General features: G+C 39.9%; 1 protein-coding gene across 3 annotated transcripts in view; it reads left to right on the top strand.

Moving 5' to 3' along the window:
• The first annotated feature begins 10,583 nt into the window (after window positions 1–10,583).
• The window catches only part of dnajc18 (DnaJ (Hsp40) homolog, subfamily C, member 18), a 36,881-nt gene continuing 21,310 nt past the window's right edge, over window positions 10,584–26,154 (top strand). For 2 of the 3 annotated variants that reach the window (XR_009645515.1, XM_060836788.1), the window contains exons 1-4: window positions 10,584–10,752; window positions 17,594–17,765; window positions 19,600–19,745; window positions 25,145–25,330. Coding sequence is in view for 2 of the 3 variants with exons in the window: in XM_060836788.1 (XP_060692771.1) it covers window positions 10,620–10,752; window positions 17,594–17,765; window positions 19,600–19,745; window positions 25,145–25,330 (637 nt within the window). In the remaining variant the exon portion in view is untranslated. Of the gene's footprint in view, window positions 10,862–17,593; window positions 17,766–19,599; window positions 19,746–25,144; window positions 25,331–26,154 lie in introns of all 3 variants that reach the window. The other variant, XM_060836790.1, reaches the window with a different exon arrangement.

The raw sequence follows: 26,154 nt of genomic DNA, 5'->3' as shown, positions 1-26,154 counted from the left end.
CCCCTTGAGAGGTCTTGGGTTTTTTTTTTAAAACGTTGGAACACTAGAAGCAGCAAGAATGGGTGAAATCAGATTCCCACAGTACCAGGGTTTTGTTTTAGCTTTCAGTAGTTGTTGGGGTTTTGAAGCTGCCATACATCTCTCCCTGCTACAGCAAAACACAAGTATTCTTGCTCTCTGCCAGAATGTTTTCTTGATATTCATTCTTCCTGGACTGGAGAAAAATTGTATGCAAGACGATCTATTTAATTGAATTTGCCTTTACCAAATGGTGTGTATATGGGATGTTACTATATTATTCTATTATTAATCTATTGTTTTTAATTTTCCAATAAATTAAGCTATACCAATTCTTCTTTCATTTGTATTTTAAATGCAGGGAAAGAATAAAATGTACTTTGTTTCAAGCATAGTATAACCAATTGAATTATATCAGGAACACAGCGCCTTACACTTGCCTTTAAGAAATATAAAAGTTAGGATTTAGGCTACTTCCTTGATATGTTTGAAGGAGTTTAGCTTGATCCAAACTTGAGGAGACCTGGGAGGGGGCCTCCCCAGTTACGGTGCCCTCACTCTCCCATTTTTTCCTCATCCCTACTCCCCCCTCTGTTTCCATCCTCTTTCTGTCCCATATTCTCACTTCCTTCCTCACCTCCATCTTCACTATTCTCCAACCACATCCTGCGTTCTCACTGCTGCTCCCCCCAACCTGTTCCACACCTGACACCCTCATTCCTACCCCAACTCCTGTCCATCAGTGTAAGGTGTCCTTCACATCTTCACTACCCTCTGTTCTGTGTACTCACTACCCTGCATTTTGCATGCTCCCTCTTCCCATCCTGCTTCCGCACTCACTCCTACATCCTCAGTCTCATCCTGTCCCACATCCTCTCACCCCACCGCTGAATGCCATTGGAAAAAAACACATGCTTCTGTGCATGCGCAGTGTGGCCTTTACGTGTGATGTCATACATGACAAACTGGGTTTGAAATCATGTGCATTCATGTTTCTAGATTGGTGTGCAGTTGTGGGTGTCAGCAAACACTGCCTTAACTATTACTCTGTTTTTGATCACCCAGGCAATTTTCTATTCACGTTGCTAAAGTCTCTTTTATTCTATGAAGTATAAATTTTCTTATAAGTGGTATTGTATTAAATGCCTTTTGGAAATCCATATGTACATCATTGTCTTGTTTGAGTCAACCCTCTTTTCAAGAAACTCAAGCAAATTAGGCAAATTTTCCCTTAAATCCATGCTGACTCTGAATCCATCTACATGTTTTCCGTATGTCCATTAATTCTTTACCAAATAATTGTTTCCAGAAATTTCCCCAGCACTAAACTTAACTACTGGTCTACCTTCAATTTCAATTTTATTTTCTGGAACAAATGTTATTTTATTCCCATATATTATGCTTTCTATTGGTATAGCATACACAGCCAGTTGCTCAGAGGATTGTCGTAACACTGGAGAGTGAACGAGGAATTTATTAATGATCAGAGTTTAGCTACAAACTTAAGTTTCACAGAAATATATAAAATTACATGTAGTTGAGGAAATCTTGATCTGTGTGATACTTCTCTTCATTGGGTCTCCTTCCTCCAAAGACACCCTTTCCTCCAAAGAGGATGTGTTCAACTGCTCCAGCTACCCTGCTATGTGGCCTCCTACCCCTCACCACTTACAGTTGCTAATCATGATTATGTGGTTATACCATAAGCCTTCTATGCCAGAGTGAAACAGGAAGGTCACACCATGACCATGCACAGCTTACTCCCCCAATGTAAATCATTTGAAGAAGCTGCTGAATGAAATGGAGATACTGTTTGTGAGGACCAGAAATTGTGTGTTCAAGACAGAAGTGGACACTGGGGGAAGGGGTGGAGAGGCAGTCACCCAAGTTTACTATTTATATATCTATCATGGTTACTTCAATAGCAGAATAGGCAGACTGGAAGAAACAATAGAGAAGCAAAACCTGAATGGGAAAAGCATTATGTTTTTTATATTATGATATATTTCTTAAGTAAGATTTTGACAACATTGCATCAACTTAAGAAATTAGCTCCACACAAAGTCACGAGATTTTATAATGTTATTCATTTAATACTAATGTAAGGATACAATAATTGGAAAAAATAGACTATGCATTAGATCACAATTAAATTTGATGAAATAATGTGATAATTATTTAATTGTATTGCATGCAAACATCACTGAAATATTGCATAATTTCTAACCCCTTTTTAAGGCTATTATTAAAAAGTTTTCAGTTTTCTCTGTTTTGTATTTTTATGTTCAGTAATGTAATAAAATCTATGATTTAGCACCTTCTATAGGAAAATCATAGTATTACAGAAAGATTTGCCATATTTTCAGGACATCAAAAGCTATATTTTTGTTTCTTAATTTCATTAAGAGGTTTACAGAAATAAGTGATTTCACATTTAAAAAAATTAAGCAGCTGTGGAAGCTTTAAGGTACAGAAGTTGATTCATTTAACTCACTTGTGCAATGGTACTAAGGAACACAAAAATCTGATACCCGTTTGCGTGATTAAATTTTCTCACCTAAATTAATTTTAAGAATTTCTAATTCTGTAGTTATACATTGTTATGAAGATGTGGGTATACCTTTGAGAGTGTATACTGGATCTAGCACCAAGAGCACTCATTAATGGTAACAATGCAACACTGGGTCGAACCAGTCTATTAGCTTGTTGCTTGGAGACAAAATCAAATCTGAATTAAGCCAATCGTTTTAAATTGTATCCAAAATATCGCAAACTCTAATCAAGTTTTAATTGAGTATATTGGCAATCTTTAAAGACAATGACACAATCCGATGCTCTGGAGTAAAAAACTGGTGAAAATTTAATAGTTGAGAGGGGAACTGCCCTGGCTCAGCATGTGAACAGACTGTTTGAAAATAGCTCTCTCTTAAAAGTACCTTTTCGATCAATAACCTATAATGCAGAAATTCCTAATAAGGAAAAAAGACACAGGAAGATCTGAAGACAAGAGCCTACAGCTGCCTGGTTTTGAGATAAGTAGTGTTGTTATGTAAATTTTAATTGGGAGTTTTAATCTGACGAGTATTGTAGAAGGAAGCTAAAAGATAGGTTAGAGAAAAAAGTGTAAATAGTGGTTAGTTAATTATTTTCTGTTATACTTAAAGTAAAAATTAACGACTTTATTTCTTAAAGTAGTTCTTGGCCACTCGATTTTGACAGATTATTGCACGAGATAAATCTTTTCTGTGTTGCTGGTTTTACATTAAGCAGGAGGGTTTACCACGTGTCAAAACACATAATTGCTTTCAGAGGTCACACCTATTATAACTTGTGCAGAGCTATATTTTGGCACAACTGCAGCTTCTGAATGTCTCAACTGGCAGGCCTTGATCATAACCATGGTACTACTGTTAGAGGGCATCACATCAGAGGCCTTGATCCAACTGGATGTGTGGCTATACTAAGTTTCAGAATCTCTCTGCAGTAGTTATCACAAAAATTTGTAAACCTTAATCCCATAAAAGTCAACCCTATGATTTCTACCTTAAGAAAACATTGTTTTTTTTGTACAGATATGGTGTCCCAAATTTAGTATCCTCAGGACTACAGCATACAATATTTGGATTTTCCCAAATTTTGGATCCAATGTGCTCCTAAGCACATTGATGTCATAAACAATGACTCTGCTGTGGATCATGGGCGGCACGGTGGCACTGCTGCCTCACAGCGCCTGAGACCTGGCTTCATTTCCCGACTCAGGCGACTGACTGTGTGGAGTTTGCACGTTCTCCCCGTGTCTGCGTGGGTTTCCTCCGGGTGCTCCGGTTTCCTCCCACAGTCCAAAGATACGCGGGTCAGGTGAATTGGCCATGCAAATTGCCCATAGTGTTAGGTAAGGGGTAAATGTAGGGGTATGGGTGGGTTGCACTTCGGCAGGTCGGTGTGGACTTGTTGGGCCGAAGGGCCTGTTTCCACACTAAGTAATCTAATCTAATCACAGGATGGGAAGTGCATGTTATGAGCAGAAATACAAAGTTTTAAAAATTGAAATGGGAACATTTCCAAGAGTCTATTAATCTTACAGTGAAGTGATTCTTGCAGGAAAGACATTCACTTGAATAGCAATAATAGGGACAGACAGAAATGATTAATTTCTGATACTCTCCCTTGAAAGCAGCTGGGAATGTTGCAATTGGATTGTTCTTGTCAGTGGAATCTGTGTATCTGGGGAATAGCTGTATATCTGGACAACAGGGAGGACCAGGGAAGCAGGTCCTAAAGTACTGTAATGGAGTCAGATCTGCTGTTCACAGCTCTCACTGATTCTGCTCTTCTACAATAGCTCAAGTGTGGTTTCTTCATTCCTGCATTTGCATGAGCAGCACTGAAAGATAAATGCCCAATTCGCATTGCTTGACATTAGACACTGTATCTGTACTTTACATAAAAGTTGACCATATTTTTCCAGGTATCTAACCCTGAAAATTTCATAAGTGAAGAGTTTAATCATTCAATTTGTAAATACTAATGAAAATGACCCAAACTATGGGTCAGATACGTGGACGACACCTTTGTAATCATTAAAAACACAGAAATAGAGAAAACACACCGGATCATCAACGCCACAATCACAGGAATCCAATTCACGAGAGAGGAAGAAAAGGACAACCAGCTCCTATTCCTGGACGTGATGGTACAAAGAACACCGAACGGAGAATTCACCACGAAGGTATACTGAAAAGCCACACACACAGACCAAGTCCTGAACTATGAAAGCAACCACCCCAACACACACAAACGAAGTTGCATCAGGACATTATTCAAAAGGGCCACAACACACTGCAGTACACCTGAACTACAAAAAGAGGAAGAAGAACACTTATACAAGGTATTCAACAAAAACGCGCAATTTCATCAATAGATGCCTCAGGGAAAGACAACGAAATGAGGACATGCCATAACCCAAAGGACTGGCCACACTCCCATACATCAGGAGCACTTCTGAACTGACAGCCAGATTGCTGCGACCACTAGGACTCATAACTGCACACAAATCAACAGCCACTCTCAGACAACAACTCACCAGGACAAAGGACCTGATACCCAGCAGGAGCAAAACCAACGTAGTTTACAAAATCCCATGCAAGGACTGCACAAAACACTACATAGAACAAACAGGAAGACTGCTAACAACCCGCATCCATGAACACCAACTGGCCACGAAACGACACGACCAGCTATCCCTGGTAGCCGTACACTCAGATGACAAACAACATGAATTCGATTGGGACAACACCACTATTATAGGACAGGCCAAACAGAGAACAGCCAGGGAATTCCTAGAAGCATGGCACTCATCCACAAATTTGATTAACAGACACATCGACCTAGACCCTATATACCGGCCACTGCAGCGAACAGCTACTGACAACCGGAAGTGGCAGATTCAAACCAGTATAAATGCTGGAGGAATCAGCACAGAAGCGCTTCACAGGAGGCTCCCAAGCACTGAAGATGTCACCTAGAAAGGGGACAAAACGTTTGCAAGAAAAACTCCCAGGTCGGCGAACAGAACCACAACAACGAGCACCCGAGCTACAAATCTTCTCACAAACTTTGAACTAATGAAAAGGTAGCAAAGAGTACAATAGGTGAATGGGGATGGAGGTGATAGGTCAGAGGAGAGGATAGGTGGGAAGGGAGATTGGCAGGGACAGTGCTGAGCTGGTGCTTTTCCAGCACCACTCTAATCTAGTGCAGTTTTTCAGTCGATTTTCCTGCTCCTCGGATGCTGTCTGACCTGCTGTGCTTTTTCAACACCACTCTAATCTAAACTCTGGTTTCCAGCATCTGCAGTCCTCACTTTTGCCCCCTAAAAAACTGCACTGTTGTACCTTTAAAAAAGAAAGAGCAAGGTAAGGACCAAATAATAATTACAGGCTAGTCTGTTTTATGTCAGTACTGGGCAAGTTATTGGAATAAACAGTTGCTTATAAAAACAGGAATTAATTGAGAACAGTGTGTCTTTGCCAAGAGAACACAGTGTCTGACTAACTTAATTGACTGAGCAAATAAAAAGGATAATTCATTGGATAGTGTACTTGAAGTGATTTACATGGATTTTAGCTATTTTTTTTAACAAGGACCAATAGGGGAGATTGGTTAAAAATGTAAAAGCCCCTGGATCCTGGGGAATGTAGCAAGCTGTACACAAAATTGACTGTAGCAGGAAACAAAGGATTATTATTGACAATTGTCTATGCAAATACAGGTTGTATATATTAACCTTTTCAATGTAAATGTAGGGGATATGTATAAATAAGAATGACCATCACACAGTCCTTGTGGAGACAGTCCTGACTTCACACAAAAAAAAACCCTACAGTTGTGCTATGTAGCATGGTCATTGTAGTGAATGGGAAGATTTCAAACCTATCTCGTAACTCAAAACTGGGCATCCATTGTAGTCCATCAGCACAAGTAGAGTCATGCTTCATAACAATTTGCAAACTCGTGGCCCAACATATCCCCAACTCTACCATTATCATTAGGCCAGATGAATCAACCCTGGTCCAATGAAGAGTGCAGGAGGGCATGCCAATACCAGAACAAGTCATAACTGAAAAGGAGTTGTCAACATGGTGATTGTACAAAACGGAGGAGAAAACGAGGACTGCAGAAGCTCGAAATCAATGTTGAAAAGTGTGGTGCTGGAAAAGCACAGCTAGTCAGACAGCATCAGAAGTGCAGGAGAGACAACGTTTTGAACATAAGCTCTTCATTCTGATGCTGCCTGACCAGCTGTGCTTTTTCAACACCACACTTTTCAACAATGGTACAAAACAGAATGGTTTGCATGCTGAACAACGTAACGAGCAAGTGACAGATAATCTAAGCACTAAACAACTCACTAGAGAAGTTACCCCATTCTCAACAATGTGGGAGTCTAGTAAACCAGTGCAAAAGACAGTCCCGGATGCTAGATATCAATGCCTTGCAGCGTATTCCTGCTAACTGCTGTCTACCCTGGGCTGCTTGCTCCTATTCTTGCTGCTGGCCACTTGGGTTGCCTGCTCCTATTCAAATCACTGGCTGCCTGCTTGTACTCTCACCATTAGGCCCCCCCAGACTACCTTCTCCCGCCAGGGCTGTCTGGTCACACTCTTCCTGCTGGCTGCCATGAGCATGATTTCCCTTTTGTAAATTCATGCTGACTCTTTCTGATTCTACTGTTGTTTTCTAATTGCTCTGCTATAAAATCCTTGATAATGGACTCTTTCGCACCACTGATGTCAGATTGCTGGTCTATAATTCACAGTTTTCTCTTACTTCCCATGTGTATGACATCAAGGAGCTTGAGTAAAACTGGATTCACTGGGAATCGGGGGGACAACTCTACACTGGTTGGAGTCACATCTGCCAAAGTTAAGGCTGGAATAGATAGGTTTTAGGTTTCTCAGGGAATTAAGGAAGATAGTGAACAGGCAGTAAGTAGCATTGGAGCCAAACGTTACTCAATGATACTGAATTGGAAAAAAACTGAAATGTGTGGTCTATTCTTCCTTGTTTTTCATATTTTCACTACAGCCTTTGACCCTTGCAGTCTAACCAGGCCACAAGGCTGCTCTCTCATTAGACTGTTGGTGATTTAACCTGAGGACCACCATAATTCAAGTGAGAGGAGAAATTGAGAAGGATGGTCCTTCGTGGTAACCTCAGCTGGTGACGGGAATTGAACACATGCTTTTGGCATCATACAGCTTTACAATCCAATCGTCCAGCCATTTGAAGTAAACAGACCTCCAACTTGCTTATACTATCCCTATCGAAACGCCACTGCCATCATGTCCAGTCAAGTGGAACTACCTCACTCACCAACACTTGGCTTAGTGGTTAGCACTGCTGCCTCACATCTCCACAGATCCAGGTTCGATCCCTGCCTTAGGTGACTGTGTGGAGTTTGCACATTCTCCCAATGTCTGCGTGGGTTTCCGCCAGGTACTCCAGTTTCCTCCCACTGTCCAAAGATTTGCAGGTTCGGTCGATCGGCCATGCTAAGTTGACCACAGTGTCCAGGGTAGGGGGGTTAGCCACGGGGAATGCAGGGTTACAGGGGTAGGGTCAGGTTTGAGTGGGATACTCTATGGAGGATTGGTATAGACCGAATAGCCTGCTTTTAGGGATTCTATGAGAAAAAAAAACGCTTCTCCGTCAAGACCACCCCAGCAATTATTCTTCTTCCTGTCTTGATACCTTCAAATCTAGAACTGCTCAGGGACATGATCAGGAGAACTTGTTCCGTGTCAGTGAAGTGGGGAGAGATTGAGGAAACATAGAACAGTACAGCACAGTACAGGCCCTTCGGCCATGATGTTGTGCCAAGCATTTATCTTAAATTAAGATCAACATAATCTATACATCCCTCAATTTACTGCCATCCATGTACTTGTCTAGCAGTCGCTAAAATATTCCTAATGTCTCTGCCTCTACTACCACCGCTGGCAGTGCATTCCACACACCCACCACTCTGCAGAAAGAACATACTTCTGACATCTCTCCTATACTTTCCTCTAATCACCTTAAAATTATGACCCCTGTGACAGCCATTTCTGCCCTGGGGAAAAGTCTCAGGCTATCTACTCTATCTATGCCTCTCATTACCTTGTACACCTCCATTAATTCACCTCTCTTCCTCCTTCTCTCCAGTGTGAAAAAACCTAGCTCACTCAACCTCTCTTGATAAGATAAGCCCTCCAATCCAGGCAGCATCCTGGTAAGTCTCCTCTGCACCCTCTCTAAAGCATTTACATCCTTCCTATAATGAGGCTACCATAACTAGACACAATATTCCAAGTGTGGTCTAACCAGGGTTTTATAGAGCTGCAACAAAACCTCGCAGCTCTTAAACTGAATCCTCTGTTAATTAAAGCCAAAACACCATACACCTTCTTAACAACTTATCAACTTGGGTGGCAACTTTGAGGCATCTATGTGCACAGACCCCAAGATCCCACCGTTGCTCCACGCTGCCAAGAATCCAGTCTTTAACTTTGTATTCAGCATTCAAATTCGACATTCCAAAAATGACTCACTTTGCAATTATCCAGGCTGAACTCCATTTGCCACTTCTCAGCCCAGCCTTTGGATCCTGTCAATGCCTTGTTGTAGCCTGCAACAACCCTTGACACAATCTACAACACCACTGATCCTCGTGTCATCAGCAAACTTCCCACCCTTCCATTTCTTCGTCCAAGTCATTTATAAAAACTCCATAGAGCAGAGGTCCAAGTACAGAGCCCTGTGGGACACCTGTGGTAACCAACTTCTGGGCAGAATACTTTCCATCCATTACTAGTCGCAGTCTTCTTTCAACCAGCCAATCCTGTATTCAGACCTGCCAAATTTCCCTCTATCCCATACCTCCTAACTTTCTGAATGAGTCTACCATGGGGAACCTTATCAAATGTCTTACTAAACACCACATCCATTGCTTGACCTTCATCAACTTGTCTAATCACATCCTCAAAAGAACTCAATAAGGCTTGTGAGGCATGACCTGCCCTTACAAAGCCATGCTATCTTTAATCAAACTATGTTTTCCAAATGGTCATAAACCCTAATGCAGAATTCTTTCCAGTACCTTGCTTACCACAGATGCAAGATTGACTGGTCTGTAATTCCCGGGATTTCCCTATTCACTTTCTTGAACAGAGGAACAACACTCCTCTCCATCCAATCATCCAGTTCTACTCCGGTGGAGAGGGTGCAAAGATCATTGCCAGAGTCGCAGCAATCTCATTCCTCACTTCCTGTAGTAACCTTGGGTATATCTGGTCCAGTCCTGGGGAGTTATCTATCTTGATGCTTCCCAGAATTTACAGCACATCCACTTTCTAAATATCAATCTGTTCAAGCCTATTAACCTGGTCCATGGTGTTCTCACTGTCAACAAGGTCCCTCTCTCGAGTGAATGCTGAAGCACTCATTTAGGGCCTCCCCTACCTATTCAGACTGCAGGCACAAGATCCCCCCACTCTCCTTGACTGGCCTTACCCTCTCTCTGATTATTCTCTTATTCCTCACGTACGTGGAGAACGCCTGTGGGTTTTCCCTAATCCTTTCCACCGAGTGCCCCCTCCTCAGTCCATTTTTGAGTTTTTTCCCCGCTACCTTGCAATCAAAAAGCCGCCGTTCTCATTGACCTTGGTTTTAGCGACCATCCTTGTCCTCGATGATGAAGATGCCTCCGATCAGCTCCGGAACAGCCGGTGACCCGACCTCACAGCGGCCACGAGCTGGCAACACGTTGCTAAGGAAGTGCAATATTCCGCCGGTTAGCGCCCCCAACAGACATGGCCGCCGCGCACGCGCAAATGGCACCTGATCCTCGGGCCTACGAGGCTCGGTCCACGGGTAGAGGGCGGGATTTATTGGGAGGGGGAGCGGGGATTGGAGAGAGCGACGGAAGTAGGTGGGGTGAGAGTCAGAGGTGAGCGGCGATTGGAGGAGGATGATAAACGGGGGCGGATCGGGTCAGGGTCGCGACTGCTGTGGAGTGCGGTTACCACCGAGGGAGCGCGCGGCGGCGGTGGCCTCGGGAAATGGAGGCTGGGCTGGAGGAGGCGGAGCGCTATGTCGAAGCGGCACAGCGTTGCTTAAAATGCGGGGAGCGGCAGGAGGCCCTGCACTACTTATACCGGGCACAGCAAAGGTATCCCACCCAGCGAGCTAAAGGTAACAGCGTCCTGGAGAAATGCAGGGGTTTGTCCTAGCCTCAGCCCAGGCCCCGCTGAGACACAGGATCGTTCAGTGCTGGAGTATAGAGGATGCATGCCGATCGCAGGTAGAGCAGCTGTAAACGGGCACAAACTATTGGTGAGACATATGGGATGGTTAATGTTTAGGGAAGGATCAGCCTCGTGATAAACAGTTATATTCCTGTTTCTCCGACGCAGGCAGCTAGACTTGGCTAACATTCAGACTGGGGGAATGATCAGTGCCCATTAAATACTTACCCCATCATCAGGCAGTGATCATCTCCAACATCGGCTCAAACCATCTGCATGTGACATCCAGGGGCATCACCAATACCGAATCCCCCACCATCAACAATGGAAAGTAGGAGTTTGTTGCCACCAGTGTGACTAATTGTCCTGCATTTCCTCAGATGTCAAAAAGCCAAATTTTGGTGCTGTCCAGGGTTATGCCTTCTCAAATTCATCTGCCACTCTGTTCTTTGTGTCTGCACATGTTATAGAGTCAAAGAGTCATATTTGATTATGGAACTTGCTAACAAACAAAATGAGCTTATATCCATCTATACTGTGATGCCAGGTCATCCAATAGTTTGAGTTGTGAGAAAGCCTTTTGTATAAATTATGTTCAATTGCTATCCACAAATGTGCAGTTCTTCAAAGCACCTTGTTCTCCTGTGACGCATTTACCTGTAAGGACATAATACAGTTGGAAAATAAAACAGTCTTGAACTACTGTTGTCCATTTGGTGTTATAAAACACAGTGCTGTGAAGAATGGCATTCCCAAGAATTTGACCCTGCATCAATGAAGGTGCTGTTCCACATGCATCTGCTGTCCTTGTTCTTCTGGATAGTAAAGGTCACATGTGTAATTTGCTGCAATACCTGGTATGTACATGGTATATACTGCTGTCACTGTGTCAGTGCTGGAGGGAGTATCTGTTCAAAGAATGCAAGGCAAATGTGTAGGGTACGGATCAGCAGAGCAATGCTGGATTATGGTGAGTTTCTTGATTACTGTTGGAGTTGCATGCATTCAGACAAATGAAGAGCATTCCATCACACTCTTGACTTGTGCCGTCTTCCTATGCAGAAGCTTTGGGGTGCAGAAAGTCAGTTACCTGCTGCAGAATTTTCTTACAACAGTCTCTTCTACCCATATTTTTATACATGTGATTCAGTTCCATTCCTGGCTAACGGTAACCAATCTCATGGAGTGGTTAAAGGACTTTGACAGTGCTGTGGTGAGGAAGGAAATGGAGATCTTGAAAGAAGGCTGCGTTCAAATTACAATTCAGCATAAGATGTAGTAGAAAAATTCCACAGGTTATAAATTTCAAATACAGACGATAGTATTTCTGGGACTGTTAAACACAGACACAAAAAGACATATAAAGTGTTCTCTGGAACGGCAGTTTCTTATAAAAGAGGTATGGTTAATAAGTTTGCAGATAACACCAAAATTGGAGGTGTAGTGGACAGCAAAGGTTACCCCCAGAGTATAATGGAATTTTGATCAGATGAGATAAAGGGCCAAGGAGAGGCAGATGGAAGTTAGTTTAGATAAATATGAGATGCTGCAGTTTAGAAAGGCAAATCAAGGCAGGACTTAATGGTAAGGTCCTGGGGAATGTTGCTGAACAAAGACACCTTGAAGTGCAGGTTCATAGTTCCTTGGAAGTGGAGTCACCGATAGTTAGGATAGTGAAGAAGGCATTTGGTATGCTGTCCAAAATTGTAGGTCTATTGGATAGCAAAGAAGGTTACCAGAGAGTACAATGGGATCTTGACCAGATGGGTCAGTGGGTGAGAGGGGAAAGATATAAAAGAGACCTAAGGAGCACCTTTTTCATGCAGAGGGTGGTGCGTGTGTGGAAAGGGCTGCCAGAGGAAGTGGTGGAGGTATATACAATTGCAACATTTAGTAAGCATCTGGATGGATATACGAATAGGAAGGAGGGATATGGACTGGGTGCTGGCCGGTGGGACTAGATTAGGTTGGAATATCTGGTCAGCGTGTACAAGTTGGACCAAAGGGTCTGTTTCCATACTGAACACCTCTGACTCGATAATTGGGAGAGGAGCTAAGCAGGAAAGACAGTGGAACAACAATAGCAAGAGTATCTGAGAATTATTTGTGACCCACAGCAAAAGTTCATCCCAATGGAGGATGAGGCAACCATGGCTGACCAAGAAAGTCAGGGACAGCATAAAAGCAAAAGAGAAAGCATATAATGTGGCAAAGGAGATTGGAAAGCCTACAAAGACCAACAGGACAATGAAGAAAGAAATACAGATGATTAACATGAGGGTAAGGTATCTGGAAATGTTAAGAAAGATTGAAAGAGTTTCTTTAGATACATAAAGGGCAAAAGTGGACATAGGATCACAAAAATGATGCTGGAGAAGTAGTACTGTAGAACAAAGAAATGGCTGAGGAGTTGAATAAGTACTTTGTGTCAGTCTTTACAGTAGAAGACAGAGTACTATCCCAATTTCGTCTTGCTCCCCCCACCTCAGTCAAAGCAAAACGCCCAGAGACAGTAGTCTTACCTCCTTCATCTTTATTCCAGGCCCTGGAGGGACAGGGAACGATTGCCTATGTGCACAGGGACATGAGGTCATAGTCTCTGGAACAGCAGTTTTTCAATGAACTATATAGTCACTTTACAGGGAGGAGCATCCAGATAAGGCAACATACATATTGACTGGGTGATCGTTACAATCAGTGAGTGTAAATAATGAGGATTAAGCCATCTGTTGTTACTCAATAAATAACTGACTTCACATAATGAATACTTTTCACCTTGTTAACTGGCCTTTCATACTGAATGCTTCTAATATTGTTAAATGGCTCTACATAATGACTGCTATTCCACCTTGTTAATCCATCACCCTTGCCTCCAGTACCCCATTGTTAACTGTAAGTTCTTATCTGATCTGAGGCATGCTCAGCTGAACCTCTTGTTTCACAAAACTCCGAACCTGTTTCCCTGCCTGTTGATACGCTATACACAATGATTACAGTGGTTGGAAAAACTGAAAGGTCTGAAAGTGGATAAATCACTTGGACTAGATGGGCTACATTCTAGAGTTCAAAAGGACATATCTAAAGAGATAGTGGAGGCTTTAGTTGTGGTCTTTCAGGTAGCCCTGGAGTCAGGGAAGGTCTCAGAGGATTGGAAAATTGCTTAATGTAACCCCCTCTGTTTAAGAAGAGAGGTTAGAAGAGTTTAAACTGATTAGAAGAGTTCACAAAGTGGCAGATGAAATACAGTGTGGGAAAGTGTGATTTGGTAGGAAGAATAGAGGCATGGACGATTTTCTAAATGGGGAGAAAACTCAGAAATCTGAAGTGCAAAGGGACTTGAGAGTCCTAGTCCAGGTTTTTCTAAGGTAAACTTGTAGGTTGAGTCGGTAGTTAGGAAGGCAAATACAATGTTGTCATTCATCTCGAGAACTAGAATCTGAAAGTAGGGATGTATTTCTGAGGCCTAATAAGGCTTTGGTCAGACCACACTGAGTATTGTGAGCAATTTTGGGCCTTGTACCTCTGGAACAATGTATTCGCCCTGGAGATTCACAAGAATGATCCCAGGAATGAAAGGCTTAACATGTGAGGAACATTTGAGGACCCTGGAACTACAATCAATGGTATTTAGAAGGATGAGAGGGATTCTGATTTAGTTAAATGCAAGATCTTCCATTTTGACAAGACAAAACTGGGCAGGATTTACACAGTTAATGGTAAGGCACTAGAGAACACCGTCAAGCAGAGACACTGAAATATTTGGTACATAGTCCCTTGAAAGTGGTGTCACAGGTAGATGTTTGCCTTAATTGGTCAGAAAATTGAGTATAGGAGTTGGGATGACATGTTGCGGTTGTACAGGACATTTGCGAGGAGAAAGTGAGGTCTGCAGATGCTGGAGATCAGAGCTGAAAATGTGTTGCTGGAAAAGTGCTTTTCAGCAGGATATTTGTGAGGCCATTTTTGGAGTACTGTGTACAGTTCTGGTCACCCTGCTATAGAAAAATTTTATTAATTTGGAAAGGGCGCCAACACGATTTACAAGGATGTTGCTGGGACTGAAGGGTTTGAGTAATAAAGAGAGGTTGGATAGGCTGGGGCTTCTTTCCCTCGAACTTCGGAGGTTGAGGGGTGTCCCTGTAGAGGTTTATAAAATCATGAGAGACATAGATGAAGTGAATAGCAAAGATATTTTCCCTTGGGTAGGGGAGTTCAAAACTAGAGGGCTTAAGTTTAAGGTGAGAGGGGAAAAATTTAAAAGGGACCTAAGGGGCAGTTTTTTCATGCTGAGAGTGGTGCACATATCAAATGAACTGCCAGAGGAATTGGTATATGCAAGTTTTAATTACAACTTTTAATAGACATTTTTACATGCTCATGAATAGGAAGGATTTAGAGGGATATGGGCCAAAAGGGACTAGTTCAGTTTGCGAAACGTGATCAGCATGAATTTGTTGGATTGAAGGGTCTGTTTATGTGCTATGCTCATATTAATACCATCCTATGTGATTTGATAATTTTTGTTTGATAATTGCTCTGTGAAGTATGCTGGGATGTTTTACTGTATTAAAGACACAATCTAATGGTAAATAGTTGATACTATTTGAATAATAAAAGAAATAGTTTCTAGAATTTAAGATGTTATCCTCAGTTGATAAAAGGGATTGCTAAAGAAAGAAAAGAGCTCTCTTATTTTGCATCCTTCATGTCATCTGGTTGTTCAAATGCTTTGTGCCGATTGCAGTACCTTTTTAGAAATGGATCCATTTGTACTTTGATTGACTGCTAGACTTGTTGGCACTGGCTTCAGTAATGATGTCTGGTAATGAGGAAGGGTTCATTGTCTTCTGTTTCTCTGGTTTTATTTCTTAACCTTTGTCTTTTGTTTTCCTCTCAGGAAAGGGTAGAGGACAAGTAGCTTTAATGATTAAAAATGGAATATCCTCATTGATAGAGAATGAGATAGAAATAGGCAGTGGAGACTATATTGACAGAATTTAAAATTTAATGAAAGCTGGAAGTTCTTTATTGAACCCCTGATGCATAGGTGCATAAGAAGAGGGGTGGTTCTGGTACAGTGGTAATGTGGTTAATTGAGCCAGGATACCCAGTTCAAGTAGTACCTGCTTCAGAAATGTCATATGTCTGAACAGGTAGACTTATAACAAAGGCAGAGTGGTTAGAGTGGGAAATTTTGATTTGGGACAATCGAGTTAATGCATTGTCAGAATTTCTTGTATCCAGATACTTTTCTGCAACAGTGTTCTGGAACAGTGCTCCCAAAACTTTTTTATCACTGTGATCCCATTTTAATGCTTCAAATATTCAATCCCAGAGTGAAAGCAAGAGAGTTAGTGAGAGAGAGAGGAATTGTTGAGCGAGTAGAGTACTGTTGAGTTGTTGGGGGCAGGGTGAAAGCTGTTGAGTTGGGCTGATGGATTGGGGAGGTGAAGAATTGTTGAGTGGTTGATTGGCCCCTGTACCCCAGTCCCCTTGCCAATGATTCTGTCTACAACCATTTTGAGCTAGGACTGTCTAAGAATTGTGTGTACATTTAATGGAACCTTAGTGCTCATCTTAGGACTGTGTTGCTAGAAGCTCTGCTCAATGGTCACCATTGCTGCTCTGATCTTATTCAAAAATAATCAAAATTGTAACCTCTGTCCTGGAATTCATAAGGGAGCATGTCATATTAGATTTAGTAATGAAGGATGACACAGGTTTAGTTAATAGCCTCAGAGTCCATGAGCATTTTTAAAATAGCAACTAGGATGTGATCAAATAAAAGCAATATCCTGCAGGTGCTGGAAAGTAGAAATTCTCCACATATGGAGAGTGAAAGAGTGAAATGTTTTGAATCCAGTCTTCATCAAACTGATTGGGTCTTCCTTGATGAGTCTTTGATATTCAGGAGAATATATTTTTGTTGAATATTTTGAATTGTGTTTTTAATAATTTCTCATTTACTGCCTTACCACTTTATGTTAATTCAGCTAAACAACTGTAGCCAATCTTTCCTTGTGCTTGTAAAGTATTCTTCTATGATTTTTAATTGGAAGTGAAACTGCTGGAAAAGCATTCCTGATGAAGGGCTCATACTTGAAATGTCAATTCTTCTGCTCCTTTGATGTTGCCTGATCTTCTGTGCTTTTCCAGCACCCACTCCTGACTCTGATCTCCACCATCTGCAACTCTCTCTCTCTCTCTCACCAGCTGCTTAAACCTTTCTATTGGCTGTTGGACTTTTAACGACTGGACTTCTTTCAATGAGACCTAATGTTTTTAACCATTCATTTTGCAAGGCAGACCAATTGCATTACTACAGCATACCTGTAACCTGCAGTAGAACTGTATCTTTTTAATGGGCTGAATTTCAAAGACCGTGTAACATGCAACTTGATTGAGGGAAGGCATTTGTATTGTACAATTTCATGATCACTCTTTTGGGAGTTATTGGGCAATTTGCAGTCAGTTTTGAATAAATGCAAATCAATGTTATTTTCTTCAGCATATCTAGTTTGGGTTTATCTCTTGTTTCAGCAGTTAGTATGAACAGCTATGGTTTTAAACATTAATATTTGGAAATACAATTTCCTTAAACATTTTGGTAAATTTTGAATTATGAATACTTGGTACTCACAAGTGAAGACTTTGCTATTTAAAGAAATTTTAAATTATAAAATCTATAAATCATGTTTCTCAAGTTTCAAATGCAACATTTCTAAAAAAGAGGTTTTGTTGATTTTTGTTTTTTCTGTTTTCCTGTGCTTATTTTATTTTAATTTTAGCACTAATCCAATTAATTGTTAGAACTGGAAACTCAGCTGGCTGGAACTGTGACCGAGATGCAAATAACCTTGCACACAAATCCAGTAGATTGAAAAGGTGTGTGAATGCACCTACAGGAATCGGTGAAGCTGCCAAGAGTTACACTCGAGAGCAGCTGGAGGGTGTACAGAGGTGAGAATACACTAAATATATTGCACAAATTCTTAAGTTATAGAGATGCATTTATTCAGCATTGATAAAGTTGAGATAAGTTATACAGGAAGCTGCTTATTCCCCTCTCAATTGCTCAAATTTGTTATTTGATTGAACATGTTAAAAAAAAACACTTCTGTGGTTACTTAAACCACCTATCTGAAATGACTGATATTTTTGAGGAAAACAAAGACCTCAAATTAATTGTCAATTGTACTTTTAAAAGCAGAAACATTGTTTCTTTACAATTCACCTGCCTCTTGTTATGTATTTGCATAAATGCTGCATGGCACCTTTGCTGTTAGTTTGTTCTAATTGTTCTTCTAACACTGATTCATGGTGTGTTGAAATACCAATAGCTTTCCACAGAAAAGTGACAAGTATGTGTGGCCACAATTCTACAGAATTCTCAAACTGAACTGTGCTGATCTGGTACAATGCTGATTGACAGATAGACAAATTGAAAAGCAGACATTGTCAGGTTAGTTGAGAATGACAAAATTGAATGTCAGGTAGTGGGTTGCTAGGGATTTCAGAAATAAAAGGGGTGAAATAACAGGGTCACATTTTCTAAATACAAAATAAATGGGCTTTTGTGAGTATTATAAGATTGTATCTCCTTTGTGAATTTATATAAAGCTCTAAATTATAAAGCAGTTTTTGATTTGTAAGCAGCTAAGTCTTGAGAGTAAGAAAATTGGCACACTCTCAGCTGCCTCCAACCTTGACAGTAATATAACTTTTTAAATCTCATTTATTATTGACTCCTATTCATGATTTATATCTTTTATATTGAAGATAAATTTCTTGTTTCACCTTTGATTTCACCATGTTACCTTCCAACTTCTGCCCTTCAAGGTCTTAACCAGTATTGTTCTGAACTGACTTAAAAGCTTAATAGAATCATATGATGTAGTCTCCCTTCAACGTCATTTTCTTAACTTGCACTTTTTTTCCATTCCTGTGGCACTCCATTCCCTCAAACAAAATCACCGATTGTGAAACCTTGCGAGCTGCAAATTGACTGACTACTGTTTTTTTTCTTCATTACAGTAGTGATTTATATTCCAAAATCATTCAACAGCTATGAAGTGTTTTGTAATGTTCTGCTGCTGTGAGAGGAAAAAAGATTGCAAATCCAATACTTTCTTCCAATAAAATAGTGTAATTGAACTTTGGATTCTATCATGCAAAAAATGTTTATTCAGCAGTATAACAGTGAAATGCAATTGAAGTGGAATTTATAAAATAAGATTGTAGTTTAGAAATCAGCGTAAGTTAATAGGAGTGGTAAATCTTACATCAGCTTACTGTAATAGAATGAATTTTAAATCAAATGTTTGATCCAAATGTTGCTATGATTTGGCACCAACTTTCCTATTCTGAATATTACGAATGGAATATCAAGGCTGTGTTTATTTAAAAATAATATTCTGCATTGAAAGGCCATAATTATAACAGTGGAATTTATATTGAATGTATGGATCTTAACTAGAATATTTAAGTACTTTGCTTGATATAGAATTGCACTTTGAAGTTTTGTTTGTATCCTAAGAGTAATTTGATTTTTCAATCAGGAGATATGGAAGATTTATGAAATTGGAGTTCCCTGGTACTTAGCTTAATTTAAATCAGGCTGTGACATGACTGATTTGAGAATTTTAATGTTGACACTGAATACAGCAAACAAATGGACCAAAAAAAACTGCATTTAAAATGTATCTTTGTGCTGCTCTCCCAGAAGAGAATCTATTCTAGATCAGTCTATTCCAGATTACAGACTATCAGTTAATTGCTGTTTGATGTTTTACAGGATAAAAAGATGTAAGAATTATTATGAAATTCTGGGACTTAGCAGAAATGCAGATGAAGAAGATTTAAAAAGATCCTACAGGAAGCTGGCATTAAAGTTTCATCCTGATAAAAACTGTGCTCCTGGTGCAACAGATGCATTTAAAGGTACAAAGCTGCAAGTTTATTACAATGATGTAGAGTCCTAAACAATAGGGGGAAGGTTGAGGAACTAAATAATTAGTCCAATATGTACAATTAAATACCTAAAGCATTGATTAGATTAAATTCCCTACAGTGTGGAAACAGGCCCTTCGGCCCAACAAGTCCACAGTGACCCTCCGAAGAGAAACCCACCCAGACCCATTTCCCTCTGACTAATGCACTTAACGCTATGGGCAATTTATCATGACCAGTTCACCTGACCTGCACATCTTTGGACTGTGGGAGGAAACCGGAGCACCTGGAGGAAACCCACGCAGACACAGGGAGAATGTGCAAACTCCCTACAGTTACCCGAGGCAGGAATCAAACCCGGGTCCCTGGCGCTGTGAGGCAACAGTACTAACCACTGTGCCACCAAGACATCTCGAATTTTAACGAAAACCACTATCAGTTTTAGAAACTTTAAGGTTTGTTTTCATGTCTGAATGTATTCTACAAATTCCCTCTAATATTTCAGTGTACATCACATGCGTTGGATGGGTTACTGAAATTACTGCTTAAAATTTGAGTGATTTTTGTGCTCTTTTCAGAACATTTTGATCAGAACTAGATGATCTCTCTATCATAGGATTATCACGGCATTATCTCCATTACTGTTTCTCTTTTTAGTTTCCTGGAGATAAATTTTCACCTGTGAAACCTACTTTGGGCTTTTTTTGTTGTCAAATTGGACTTGTTCCCAATTTAATCCTTCTGAGCACTTTTTTTAATAATGCATGAAATGAATGCATAGAATTTCTTTTTGAAATAAATTTGACTGCTGTTGCCTCTTTTTAAAGGACCTTTAAAGTTTGTTGGTCCAACAAGGCATTTACTGATTTTATTGCTTTCGAGTAAATCAGACACAAACCGCTAAGCCACCTAAAGGCTTAATGTTTTTAAGAAGCCAGTGAAGCTTGTGTTTCTTACCAAGCAACAGACAAGTAAGAGATGCACAGAAAACAGAAATTGCTGGAAAACTTCAGGTCTGGCAGATCTAGGGATAGAAAGTAGAATCACATTTTGGGTCCAATGACCCTTTAAACTTAACTCTTCCTGAATTTTAATCATCATACTTGGACACAATTGCAACTACATATATTGCATTTGTTGTAAGTGGTAGTAAAGCATCACACAGGGCGGATATAATGAACACAGAATTTCACTGAAAACCCTTTTCTCAAAGAAATCAAAGACAGGTACCACTGATCACTGATGCTAGGTGTCATGAATGCCTTGGAAATGTAACTTGTGCAGTTCTGAAACCATGGCATCATGTTGGAAAAGGTTAATGACTTCACCCAAGTTGGGGAGAAATATGTATGTGTTTTCTTGTTTTTATTGTCCTCTCAGAATTCACACTCTTGAATTATTAAGTAGCTCATCCTTTACAGTACAGTATAATTAAGGGAAGTTCTAACTTGGCACCTTACACTATGGTCACTCATCTTCTCTCATAACCATTACTTAATATTCAGAACTTCTTCAAAAAAAAACCTTCTCCTGCTTCGCTCATCTTTTGTCTCCTTGCTTTGCCTGTTCCTGCTACTTGGCATAGTTAACTGCCACCCATATTCCTACTCAATTAACTTGTGCAAAACAGATTGACAGTGCTTGACACTGATATAAAATAGCCCTACTTTTTGATCCAATACTTACTTCAAGAACAGGACCTGTAGCTTGTCAGCACCTATTGTGCTTTGCTGTGGGAAATGGCAACATCAATGACAATATGCTAAATTCTGAAGAAGAGTAATGCTGGACTCAAAATGTTAATGCTCTTTCTGTCTCCACAGGTACTGCTAGACCTTCTAAGTTTTCCCATCATCTTGTGCATCTTTATCATTATATTGTTGACTGAGTGACTATACTATCGCCAGCATGTACACAACTAGAACATTTACCATGTGTCCATTTTTCCCTCTCCCTCTTCCATTTTTGCCTTCTACCTAACTTTTCTGCAGATTGTTCATTGCAATTGAGACATGGAAGAAAGATAAGTTACTAAGGATTTTGTTTTTCAATTCTGAGTGGGAAAAATATTGTTCCACTCTAGTATCTTGACCTGTTGGAAACTTTGCAAATAATTCTGAGGATCTGTCATTGTGTTCCTACTCATTGAAAAGTTGCTTCAAAGTCAGTGGAACCATAAATGGGCTTTTGTTTTCAGCTATGAATTTGAACATGCAGTTCAGATTGATCATTGACATAGCAGGTACACAGTCTCTCTGAAGTAGAAAGATGGGCTCCATGAGGTGGAATTTGCAAAAAACCTTTTAACCATTATGAAGTTGTAATAAACAAAATATCCTTAGAGCAGGATCATATCAGTCAAATTAGCTGAGCTCATATTTGTGAAGAGGGAGATAAAAGGGACCAATACATCTTGTTCCAATATTGTATATGTTGTGAGATATGAGGGTTTAGCCTAATAAATGCAACTGTTTCTTACCCATCTCAATTTCTGAAAAACTCTCGTGGACATTGACCCTTTTTGGGAATACATGAACATTTGGGTGGCACAGTGGCTCAGTGGTTAGCACTGCTACTTCGCAGTGCTGGGGACCTGGGTTCCATTCCACTCTTGGGTGGCTGTCTGTACATTGTCCCCATATCTTCATCTGAGTGCTCCAGTTTCCTCTCTCAGTCCAAATATATGCAGGTTAGGTGGGTTGGCCATGGGAGCTGCAGGGTTACAGGGCAAGAGTATAGATGGGATGCTTTTGAAGGGCCTCTTCTGCACTATAGGGATTCTGTAATATGTACCAAACATATAACAAAATCATGCCATTTCATGTAATATTACTAATTGCCACCTTTTTCCCATATCCCTTGTACTGTTTTGTTTGCTCAGTCATTTATCCATATGTTCTTAAATGTATCGACAAAGCTTCTGCCTTCTCCATTAATCAGGTGAATGATCTTTATATTCTTGGAAAACATTAGTATAAATGTTTCTCCTATCCTGTTCCAAATTTCCTTTATTCAATCTGGTATTTATAGTCCCTCATTCTTGTTTAGTTCAATGAAGAAATCCTGTCTGCTTTTGTCTTACTGTTCCCTGATCTACTTTGCTGTAATGAAGAAAGTGATTAATTTTTGTGCATGCATATAATTTTACTTACACTAGGCATCTTTCCAATGAAACAAGGCAATATACTGCAGATTCTGGAAATCTAGTTGAAGACAATGACCTTTCATTAGAAGCATCTAAATAAATCTGCTTCATACTTGATCTAAAGTTTCCATATTCTTCCCATATTGTGGAGGAAACTGCTTTCACCACACTGTTTAACAGTATATTCCTGACCAGCATAACCCAATTTGAATTTTTGGTTCTTTTCTCAACTGTGTTAATTCCCTACCATCTGGTTATTGCTCATGAAAATAATTTATTGTTTATCAATGTACTTCATTTCCAAATTATGTTCTGTAGCTGGTTAGGAGCATAATCCTTTTCATCACCAAAGTTGGTGTATAGTGGAAAATGAAGAAGGTCATTTGAGATTACAAAGACATCTTGATCAATTGAGTCATTGGGCTGAGGAGTGGCAGATGGAGTTTGATTTGAATAAATGTCAGGAATTACATTTTGGTAAAACAAACAGGACTTACACAATTAATGGTAGGGTCTTACATTGTGTTGTAGAGGAGAGAGACTTACGGGTGTAGAATTGTTTAAAATTTGTGTCACAGGTAGGATGGTTAAGGCATTTAGCATGCTTGCCTTAATTGCTCGGACTTTGAGTATATGAGTTGCAACATCATATTGAAGTTGCACTGGATGTTGGTGAGGCCTCTTCTGGAGGCCTCTTATGCAGTTCTCGTCGCCCTGCTATGGGAAAGGTATTATTAAACTGGAGAGAGTTCAGAAAAGATTTACACGATATTGCTGAATATGGAAGGTTTGAGTTATAAAAATAGGCTAGGGCTTCTTTCACTGGAGTGTAGGAGGTTGAGGATCTTATGGACGTTTAGAAAATCTGAAGGGCATAGCTAAGGTTAATAATAAAAGTTTATTTTCCGTATGATGGGCGAGTTCAAAAGAGGAGAAAGATTTTTTAAAAAATGAGGGGCAACTTTTTTTTTAGTGGCTAGTGTGTGGAATGAGCCACCAGAGGCAGTGGTGGATGAAGATAGTTACAACACTTAAAAACATTTGGATAAGTAAATGCGTAGGAAAGGTTTGGAAGTACATGGGCCAAGCACAGGTAGGTGTGTCTAATCTTAATTTGGGACAATGATTGGTGTGGACTAATTGCTCAGAATGGTCTGTTTCCATTCTTTACGACGGTGACTCCATCTACATGTGACTAATATCTAAAAGTTTCTACATTTAGTATTTGTTTGGCTTTTGTCACAATTCAGGAGGCAAGAGAATTGGCTCTTTTGAATCTCCTCTGGTTGGATGCAATGCATATTTATTATTTATTTTTAAGTACTTAGTTTTTACGCTTTGAGTAAAAGTAAATTTTAATTAATCAAAATTAAGGAGCCAATTCAAAGCTATTGAGTGGAAAAAAAAGAATTTTATTATCTACTAATCTCAAGGAAAACAGAATAAAATATTTTTTAAAAGTTTTGCAAATACAGGTTATAAATGTAAAAAAGAAAGTGGCTGGGGTAGTGAGAGCATCTTGTACATTTTAAAGTTATTAGAGTCATAGAATCCCTACAGTGGAAACAGGCCATTTGGCCCAACAAGTCCACACCGACCCTCTGCAGAGTAACCCACCCAGACACATTCCCCAACCTTATTACTCTACATTTACCGCTAACTAATGCACCTAGCATTGAGTGTGATTAGCTGTTGTCAGATTTCTTTAATATTTGTGAAATAATTAAAATTTTGAGACAAACCTTCTTGGTATTGTTATGAATCTATGTTTCATTCTCCCTCTGCTGTGCTAAGCAAATGACTAAATTGTGATTTTGTTTATATACTACTGAATCTATCTCCATTGTCTTTCCAAGCTGAAAACTCCAGGCAAACCATTAATTCCTCTGATATGGTAATTTAACTTGCGAGCGTGAGCTAAGTAGGAGGTGCAAATTTTTTGATTTTGTATTAGTAGTCTGGTTTCACAGTCTTTGTTTTTGAATAAAATGCAAATTTCAGTGTAGTTAGTTTAATGTAATAAGAGTGGGTGAGATCAGTATATCTCTGTTTGGGTCTGTATATGTCATCTTTAAAAGTCTGATAATGAAAGTTGATTTTTGATGGTGCGTGTTTGCTACTTCTGTAGTACTCGCTCTAAATTTATCACTGTGTTGAATAATATTGTTAGAATAGACATGAACAAAATTAACAGGAATTTAATGGTGAAAATACTAAATACTGAAATTACTGATATCTACTTTAGCAATAGGAAACGCATATGCTATTCTGAGTAACCCAGAAAAAAGAAAACAATATGATGAATATGGAGAGCAACCACCAACTGTCCATCGTCCTTATGCTGGTGGTTCAAATTATTACAGAGAATTTGAAGCAGATGTAACGCCTGAAGAGCTGTTCAACATCTTCTTTGGTGGAAGATTCCCCACAGGTTGGTCTTGGAAAAATATAATTTTCGCTATATTAAAGGAATTTAACTAAATGGAAATTATACTATGGTCCAGAAAGTTGGTTACTGCAGCAGTGTGACTGGCAGTGCAAGTGAATACCATGCAGAAGTCTGGACACAATTGTGCACAAGTTGCGCTGGTAGTTAAACTTATGATGGACACATTCCCAGCATTTGGAACCTTCTGGGAAAACATTTGAGTCTGAATAGACAGGAGTGTTCTGACTTTCTTACTTGTGTAGTTATCCAAGAAATTTTAGTAAACCTGCTCTAATTTCTGGGGAACTGTAAAACTTGACCTGTTGCCCTACCTCAGAACCTGATCCCATTGTTATTACTAACTACCTACCACTCATGTGTCTATTAAATTACCCAGGTATCGTCCTGACCTCTTACCCACTTCACTCATTGTGCTCAAGCATTCAATAAGAATCATCACAGATATGGTAAATAAGAAAATCTGGTTACTAAGGTTAGATCTCATGGAATACAGGGAGAACTAGCCCTTTGGATACAGAACTGGCTCAAAGGTAGAAGACAGAGGGTAGTGGTGGACAGTTGTTTATCCAACTGGAGGCCTGTGACCAGTGGTGTGCCACAAGGTTTGGTGTTGGGTCCACTGCTTTTCGTCACTTATATAAATGATTTGGATGTGAGCATAAAAGGTATGGTTAGTAAGTCTGCAGATACCTGAAAATTGGAAGTGTAGTGGGCAGCAAAAGAGGTTACTTCAAATTACAACGGGATCTTGATCAGATGGGCTAATAGGCTGAGAAGTGGCAAATGGAGTTTAATTTAGATAAATG

This window comes from Hemiscyllium ocellatum, chromosome 16, assembly GCF_020745735.1.
Source record: "Hemiscyllium ocellatum isolate sHemOce1 chromosome 16, sHemOce1.pat.X.cur, whole genome shotgun sequence".
NCBI lineage: Eukaryota > Metazoa > Chordata > Chondrichthyes > Orectolobiformes > Hemiscylliidae > Hemiscyllium > Hemiscyllium ocellatum.
The sequence above is the reverse complement of the archived record's forward strand: the minus strand, read 5'-3'. Positions and strand labels throughout refer to the sequence as shown.